The following is a 9,104-nucleotide window of genomic DNA, read 5'->3' on the forward strand; positions in this document are numbered from 1 at the left end:
AAAACTACAATGTAAACATTAATATTTAAATTCAATTAATAATTTTTCCCCTAGTAATCAATATATATAATTAACAAATATACACTAACTTAAAATGCGAGTAGGAACTCATAGATATCATATTTATGCATATCTGTCATTTGACCAGAGCAAATCTTTTCACTCACTTGGGACATTGACTTGTATGTCATATCCCACACCGGAACACCATATGGGTAGGAATTGAAACAATCCAAGTGATCGACTAGCTAAAAATACTTTGTAGATACATTCTTTCATTTGTCGTTCCCTAAAAACATTATATGAAGATAATACAACGAGACCATTTTGACGGTGTTGATATAGTCATCCCTCATGGTCTCATTGAGAAAACTTGTTCTAAATCATGATATTACACTTTCTCACATCCCTGAAAATAGGTCTCTCGAATCCTATTTCCGAAACCTCATGAAATATATGAGGAAATAGCAGTGATCTAATTAAATGATAGCTTGGGCATAGTACAAAATGCGTTGAATCTTATGTTAACCTCATTAATCCTATTAAAAAACACACAATTTCCCTCCTCCTTTGGGGTTCTCCTGATAGACCCCTTGATATGGTTACTGTTTAAAAAATCGCATTTCCCCCCTTCTCCTATGGCGTTGATTCAACTTCAAGATATTTCTCAAACCTGGGATTCCCCGGGTTGAAAATTTCTCCCCTAAGGTGACATTTCGATTTCAAAATGCTATATTTTCTAACTAAAATCTCATTTTCTAATTACTATTTTAACAATAAACAATTCTACACTTATTAAAACACAATAACCGTAAACTAATTCATAAAAAAACAAGCAAGAAACAAAATGAATTGTTTAAAAACGAAAACCCTAAACAAATAACACCCAAAATTTTCATCTAATTGATAAAATTTAAACATCAAAATGATTCAAATAAGATAAAAGATGATGAACTCACCTTATTTGCCATTTTCATCATTGGAAAGCTGCAAAAATGCCAGTGAAAAGTTAAAGATTGCGCTATCATTGGAGATATGTGGAACGCCTTGGGAATTCTTCAAATTTTGAAACAGTGAATTCTAGGAAATTTTGGGTAGGAATGTGAATTTGGTTGGATTATATATGAGGCCACTTTGGCCATTTCATGTAAAAGGGGCACTTTTGCTTAAGTTATGTAGATTTGGATAATTTTGTTTAAACCCTAATATTTAGGGCAATCAATTAATTTCCCCTAATTTAATTTCGCAAATTATTATCCATAAAAGAGGGACAAGAATCCTATAATTTTTAATTAGAGATTTTTTTTTCGTAATAAAACCAAAACATTTGGGAGAAATTTGGAATTTCAGTCTAAGAAATTTGGGTGTTTTGTTTTTTGTTTAATTCTTTACGGCGTCGTTTTTATGTTTGGCGAGAGAGAAAGCGTAGGATAAGAAACATGCGCAGATATATAAAAGGGCTCTTATTACCTCCCTGCGCAAATTAGGGCTAATCCTTGAACAATTCTCGGTTTCCACTTTCAATCAAATGCATTACTGATTTGGTGGTACCTTCCTTTTCTCTTTCTCTTTAACTTTAATTTGTAATTTTTTTATTTTATTGTTAATTTCTCAGCTTTATATGTTATTATTATGTACCCTAATGAAATGAGACTGAAAAAAATGGCAATTTAACTGTTTCATTTTTGTTGTGAAACTCAAAACTTCAAAACCCAGTTGTATTTTTGTGTTTCTGGCAATGGGTAGGACTTAATTTTTCAGAATGTGTTGTGAATATGGTGGAAGTTTGGTTTATGTTGGTGTGCTTTGATCGTAGTTATATGATTTGGTAGAGAGAACTTGTTTGCAAAGTTTCAATTTTTTATGGATGGCTTTGAGAAAAATGGGTATTTATGAAATGGCATTGTGATAGTTTGAGAGTTTAGTTGTGTTTTTGTAGATGGCTGATAGGTACCACAATTTTGGAGTTTGATCCCTTAGGACCACCTACATGGTGAAAAATAAATACTTTTTTGGTTTTCTGTTTCCTAAAGATTATGAAATTTGGTGGGGCCAGTTTTTGTATTGAGTTTAACTAAATGGGATTTAGGATTTTGTGGATTGGAAGAAGGAAAGAAGGGTTTAGGTGAATGTAGGCATTTTTTTGAAACATGTGTGCTTCTTTTATCGCAGTGCATTTATCGTTGAGATAGTGTGAGATGGTGGGTGCGATGATTTCGATGGTGTTTTGGGAGAGAGTGGAAAATGTATTGGAATTTGAGATTGAATAGAAGAGGATATAAAGGAGTTGTGAAAGAAGATGTTCACCAATTATTGGTTGATTATCTTAAAATTAGAATTATAGATAGAAAAACTTGTAAGTAAATGAAACATGCATAAAATGAATGGTTAAAGGGGGCATGATCCACTAACATGGTTGTATGCAGGAGAGCTCTTTCCAAATTTCCTTATATTGGGTTATCGTTTATAAATATGTTGAAATTTGATCAAGTGATCAACCTAAATTCCTTTTAGGATTAATTATTAGAGTTCATTTCTTTCAAAGATGTTCAATGTTGAAAGCTATGTGAAGAAGGCGAGTTTGACCCTATTATGAACTGCTAGGATCTCTACTTCACCCTTCTCTTCTGTAAGGTTTTATTTTTTTATATTTCTCTTCCATAATCCATATAATCACTGTGAAAGATGAAACTTTATTTTTCCTTTAAAGCTGTAAATTTAACCTGGTGAGTAGGAGGCTGTCAGTGAATGACATGGATAAACTCAGCAGTGTTTTCACGAATTGACCTCTGTTTACTTCCTCTGCAGTGTCATCATGCATGCTTAATGAACCTTTTTGGTCAAGTAACAACTAAGTTATGACTGTGTTTCACCTTTGTGGAAGCATGATATCTTATAAAGGAAAAAACTATTTTGTTTTTTTGTCAACCTCATTATTACCATAGTTTTTAAGTTTCCAATATATTGTTTTTTCTGTGTCTTTCACCAAAATTAATACCAATTCCTTGTCATGCTACCATGTTCAAATATTATTGTTTTTTTAATGTAATTTTTATTTATGGGAATCGATTTGGATAATTATTTATTTTTATTGTATAATGGACAGATAGTCTCTTCAGTTAATCTCAAGTGGGTTGGATGAGACAATATGATGACTGATGAGGCCGGACACATGTTGATGGCTTATGATGATCCCTCACACCAACGATCATTGTCTCTAGATGATACTAGCAGCACAGAGGAATCACCCGATGAAACCAGACTCTCACTAGAGACCAGCAATGATGTGGTTCCATATATTGGGCAAAGATTTCCCTCTCATGATGCAGCATATGAATTCTATAGTGAATTTGCTAAAAGATGTGGTTTTTCCATTAGACGTCATCGCACTGAAGGAAAAGATGGTGTTGGTAAAGGATTAACAAGACGCTACTTTGTCTGCCACCGTGCTGGTAACACACCCATCAAAACCTCAAATGAAAACAAACCTCAGCGAAATCGGAAATCCTCCCGCTGTGGGTGTCAAGCGTACATGCGTATAAGCAAAATTACAGAATTAGGAGCACCAGAATGGCGTGTCACAGGTTTCGCAAACCACCATAATCATGAACTCTTAGAGCCAAACCAAGTTCGTTTTCTTCCTGCATATCGAACCATATCAGATACAGACAAGAGCCGGATACTTATGTTTGCCAAAACAGGAATTTCAGTGCAGCAAATGATGAGACTCATGGAACTTGAGAAATGCGTGGAGCCAGGTTATTTGCCATTTACTGAGAAGGATGTGAGGAACTTACTTCAGTCTTTTAGGAAGTTAGATCCGGAAGATGAAAGTGTAGATTTATTAAAAATGTGTAGAAACATTAAAGAAAAAGACCCTAACTTCAAATTTGAGTACACGCTTGATCCTAACAACAGGCTAGAGAATATTGCTTGGTCATATGCATCATCAATCCAGGCTTACGAGATATTTGGTGATGCTGTGGTGTTTGATACAACACATCGCTTGACTGCATTAGACATGCCACTTGGGATATGGGTTGGTGTGAACAATTATGGTGTGCCTTGCTTCTTTGGCTGTACACTCTTGCGTGAGGAAAACTTGAGATCATTGTCATGGGCACTAAAGGTAATAGAGTGAAAACAATACAATTTATAGCAGCATATCACATTGTATTGCATGTTGTACTTATCCAACTTCAGTAAAACAAGCTGATTGCCCCTTACTTTTTGTGGTAGTGCTGAACGCAGAGATGGGAATGAATGAAATATACGTTTTTAAACTGAACGCTCCAATGAATAGGATCACTGACAGGCAAGGGATAGCTAATGAGGCGGATTCTCAAAAATAATGTTGGCTTCATTATTAAGTTTTATATGATCTTTGAGCTTGTATCTGAAATAGTACAATATCAGATATTTGCATACTGGTTGAGTTTCCGAAGCATTTAAATGGGAAAATTTTAACTTTGATGACAAGTTGAATTCTGTGTTGATTATGAACCTCTAGCATGCATATACATACTTGCATGTGAAGTTATGCTTGCATATAACTATTCAAACTGCTATTACTGTTCTTAATATGCGTTTTGTATTCCATTTACAGGCATTCTTAGGTTTTATGGATGGGAAGGCACCACAAACAATATTAACTGACCAGAATATGTGTCTCAAAGAAGCCATAGCCATGGAAATGCCTGCAACTAAGCATGCACTCTGCATATGGATGATTGTGGTGAAGTTTCCATCATGGTTTAATGCTGTCCTGGGAGAACGTTATAATGAGTGGAAGACTGAGTTTTTTCGGCTCTATAATCTGGAGTCTATAGAAGATTTTGAGTTGGGATGGAGGGACATGGTCAATTCATTTGGGCTCCATACTAACAGGCACATAGCAAACTTGTTTGCTTTACGTATGCAGTGGGCATTACCATACTTGAGAAGCAACTTTTTTGCAGGAATGACTACAACTGTCCATTCAAAGGCAATTAATGCTTTCATTCAACGATTTTTGAGTGCACAAACCCGACTTGCACACTTTGTAGAACAAGTATGTCCTCTTCTAATACTGTCATATCCATTTATTTTATTATCATGATGACATTCTTAAGTGTCTACAAGTTCCAGACAGAATTTTCCATTGGCTCATTACTTTCCAAATTTACTTTTTCTAAATTAAAGACAAGACTCAAAGTATCTTTTGTTATAGCTTCGTAAAGATATTATTTACATGTACAAGTTTGGTCCCTAGGCCCTCATGTCCCAACCCTGTTACCTGGGAAAACTGATTGAGTGGTCTTAAAATTCTTCTGCACTTTTTTTTATAGGGATAATAACACCTAGAAGTATCAAAATATTATTTTTTTATTAAAAAGACTGAACTTTGTTTTTTTTTTAATTTTTATTTTCTGGTGAAGGGATTGAACTCATATTTTTTTATTGAAAAAACTGAACTTGCAGATTTTCTTATATAAAGGGTCAAACTTTTAGTATTTCCTATAAAAAGTACCGAATAAATACAATTATGATTGCTTGTTTTGTTTTGTAAGCAAGGTGATTAGTTTGGTGACTTAAATAGGAAATAGTAGAAGTTTAGTCTCTTCAATAAGAAATTCTAAAAGTTTGGTCCCTATAATAGGAAAATTTGAAAGTTTAGTCCTTTCCATAAAAAGACAAAGTTTAGTCCCTTCAATAATAAAAAGGTGATAATTTGATACCTCTAGATGTTATGTGTGAAACTTTTATTAATGATTTAATGCTATACAGCATGCAGAATGGTTTTAGGTTGTTATGTCTTGTGTAGGATGACCTTTTATTGTGTTGACTTTCCATTTTGCTGACTTAGCTTACAAAAAGCAGGTGGCTGTTGCCGTGGACTTTAAAGATCAAGCTGCGGAACAACAGACGATGCAGCAGAATCTTCAAAATATTTGCTTGAAGACAGGTGCTCCTATGGAATCCCATGCCGCTTCTGTGCTAACTCCTTTTGCGTTCTCAAAGCTGCAAGAGCAATTTGTTTTGGCTGCGTACTATGCATCATTTCATATGGATGATGGTTTCCTTGTCAGACACCACACAAAACTTGAGGGAGGCCGGAAAGTTTATTGGGTTCCTCAGGAAGGCATCATAAGTTGCAGCTGTCATCAATTTGAGTTTTCAGGGATTCTCTGTCGACATGCCTTACGAGTCCTCTCGGCAGGAAATTGCTTTCAGATTCCAGAAAGGTATCTTCCCATCCGATGGCGTCGTATCAGCACACATGCCATAAAACAACTTCAAAGTTCTCCAAGCAAGCATGCAGAGCGGATTCAGTTACTTCAGAGCATGGTATCATCTCTGATTGCAGAATCTGCCAAGTCAAAAGAGAGGCTAGATCTTGCAACCGAACAAGTTTCCTTCCTTTTGTCTCGAATACGCCAGCAACCAGTTTCATCACAAGGTTTGAGAGATATTTCTCCCCTTCATAGAAACCTATAACTCTAGATATATCTTAAAACAGTAGCTTTACAATCATCATGGTTCTAGTGGAAAGCAGAAGGAAACACACCCAAAAATTTGGCAATGGAGATGCATTTGATTTGGTTTAAAATTCGCTTTTATGAAGCCCGAGACTGGACCAATTTCCGGGTTCGAAGACATTTGCATGTCAGTTTTGTTATGTGAAATCGGAATCTAGTTTGTCCAATTGAATGCGGTGCAGTATGTTGCAGACATCATCATGTTACGTGTTAGTATTGAGGATATGTTTCATGAGGATTTCGATTTGTAAAAATATATATGGAAGAAAACCTTCTTTTGTATGCATATCAATGTTGTTCTGTTATATGAAATATCAGTCATTTTATTACGTGGATACAAGATGTATTTATACATCTTACAGTTCTCAGAAGCACTGTTTTAAAATATTGACCGGATCAGTCTCGGTTTGGGTTATTTTAGTTATTGGATTGAATTAAATCGAATAAGTAATATAATACTGCGTTTTAGCTGGCTGAACCAACCATCGTTATGTTAAAACATGCTTTAAAATTTTAGTTGTAATTTTTTTTTATTAAGTATTATAAAAATAACCAATTTATATGTGAATTGTCTAAAAATCTCTTGAATATGTTAGAATAAAGAGAAATTATATTATCTACCCTTTTTACCCCTCATTTAAGCAAAAATGCCTATTTTTCCTATTCTTAAGCGAAAATGCCCTAAACTTTTTTTAAAACACCAAAATTACCTTTCAACATATCTGTATAAACTCTTTCACTCACTCTTATTACACACACTTCTCATATCACTCAAACATTCACTCGCACTCTCATTTTTACTCAATATCAATTAGTACGAGTTTGTTCGAAAAAAAGAAGTTCGGATTTCTGAATTCGAATAAAAAAAAGTCAGTTTGTGAAAAAAATATATTTATACAAATTTTAACTCAAAACTTAATTTTATTTATTAAATCTAATTTGTATGTCATGTAAAAAGGGTATTTGAATATTAGATAATAATATAGGGGTTAAATGAAATATTAAAAAAATATAGGGGCATTTTGATATTACACAATATTAAAGGATTTAAGTAACATGTTAAGAATAAATAGATATATTTTGATACAAGACAACATACAAAAGTGTTAAATAAAGTGTTAGATAATTATGGGGGGTTAAATGAAATGTTATAAAAATATGAAGGGTATTTTGATATTAAACATTGTAAGAGCATTATAAATGAAATGTTAAGAATAGATAGATGCATTTTGATATGAGACAACATATAAGGGTGTTAAATGAAATGTTAGGTAATTATAGGGGGTAAAAAAAATATAAAAAAATATGGGGGTATTTTGATATTACATAATACATGAATGATTTAAATAATAGATTAAAAATAGATAAATATATTTTGATACAAGACAACATAAAAGGGTGTTAAATAAAAGGTTAGATAATTATAGGGAGTTAAATGAAATGTTAAAAAAATATAGGGGTATATATGAAGGATTTAAATAACCTGTTAAGAATAAATAGATGTATTTTGATACTAGGGAACATATAAGGGTGTTAGATGAAATATTAGATAAGTATGGGGGCTAAATGAAATGTTATAAAAATATGAGGGTATTTTGATATTAAACATTGTAAGAATATTTTAAATGAAATGTTAAGAATAAATAGATACATTTTGATACAAGATAACATACAAGGTTGTTAAATAAAATGTTATACAATTATAGATGGTTAAATGAAATATTAGAAAAATATATGGAGTATTTTGATATTAAACATTGTAAAAACGTTTTAAATGAAATATTAAAAATAGATAAATGCATTTTGATACAAACGGTGTGGGTTAAAAAAATATTAGAAAAATATAGGGGGTATTTTGATATTAAACATTATAAAAACATTTTAAATGAAATGTTAAAAATAAATAAATGCATTTTGATACAAGATAACATACAAGGGTGTTAGATAAAATGTTAAATAATTATAGGGGGTTAAATGAAATATTAGAAAAATATGAAGGGTATTTTGATATTAATCATAGTAAGACTGTTTTAAATAGTTATTATAGATTTTTTATTATAAATAATTAATTTTTTCCAAAAATTTGTCATTATATGATTGATAATTAAAATATATGGTTATCGCTACCAAGGAGAATAGATTCAAGGTGATGACAACACAATGAAATATGTTGGAGGATCCAAACAATTGATTAAAATTCCTTATGGAACATCATTTGAGGGATTTATTCAGCTTTTGAAGGAGTCTTGCGGTCTTGCGGTCTTGATTCAATGAAAAACTATTTTCAACTATCAATAAAACTAAGAAAAATTGAGCTCGATTGCCCCGTACAGATCCAAAATGATGAAGATGTCCAAGGTCTTATTGATATATCTCAATACTTATAGGAATGTATTCCTGTTTTTGTTACATGTACCCTAATTAAAAGAGATGAGGAAAAGGATAAAGATGAAGAAGAAATTAGTAGAGTGAAAAAAGAATATGATTTGGAAAACTTGATTGATTTCAGTAATAACTCCTTGTACATTGCAAACTCATGGGCTTATGAAGAGAAAGATAGGGTTCCCAACTAGGATGACTTTGATG

The 9,104-nt window shown here is 32.6% G+C and overlaps 1 protein-coding gene across 3 annotated transcripts; it reads left to right on the forward strand.

Annotated features, from left to right (window-relative positions):
- The first annotated feature begins 1,413 nt into the window (after positions 1 to 1,413).
- LOC123193364 (protein FAR1-RELATED SEQUENCE 11) lies at positions 1,414 to 6,853 on the forward strand. 3 transcript variants are annotated; one of them, XM_044606304.1, is made up of 4 exons: positions 1,414 to 1,547; positions 3,107 to 4,129; positions 4,607 to 5,050; positions 5,860 to 6,853. In XM_044606304.1, the coding sequence occupies exons 2-4, from the start codon at positions 3,149 to 3,151 to the stop codon at positions 6,475 to 6,477; spliced, it is 2,043 nt and encodes a 680-aa protein (XP_044462239.1). In that variant the 5' UTR covers positions 1,414 to 1,547; positions 3,107 to 3,148; the 3' UTR covers positions 6,478 to 6,853. The 3 variants fall into 3 exon arrangements, with proteins under 3 accessions (XP_044462239.1, XP_044462240.1, XP_044462238.1); XM_044606305.1 differs by having other exon boundaries at positions 1,490 to 1,547; positions 3,111 to 4,129; XM_044606303.1 differs by lacking the exon at positions 1,414 to 1,547 and adding an exon at positions 1,608 to 2,629.
- The last annotated feature ends 2,251 nt before the right edge of the window (positions 6,854 to 9,104 follow it).

This window comes from Mangifera indica, chromosome 12 (assembly GCF_011075055.1).
Source record: "Mangifera indica cultivar Alphonso chromosome 12, CATAS_Mindica_2.1, whole genome shotgun sequence".
Lineage (NCBI taxonomy): Eukaryota > Viridiplantae > Streptophyta > Magnoliopsida > Sapindales > Anacardiaceae > Mangifera > Mangifera indica.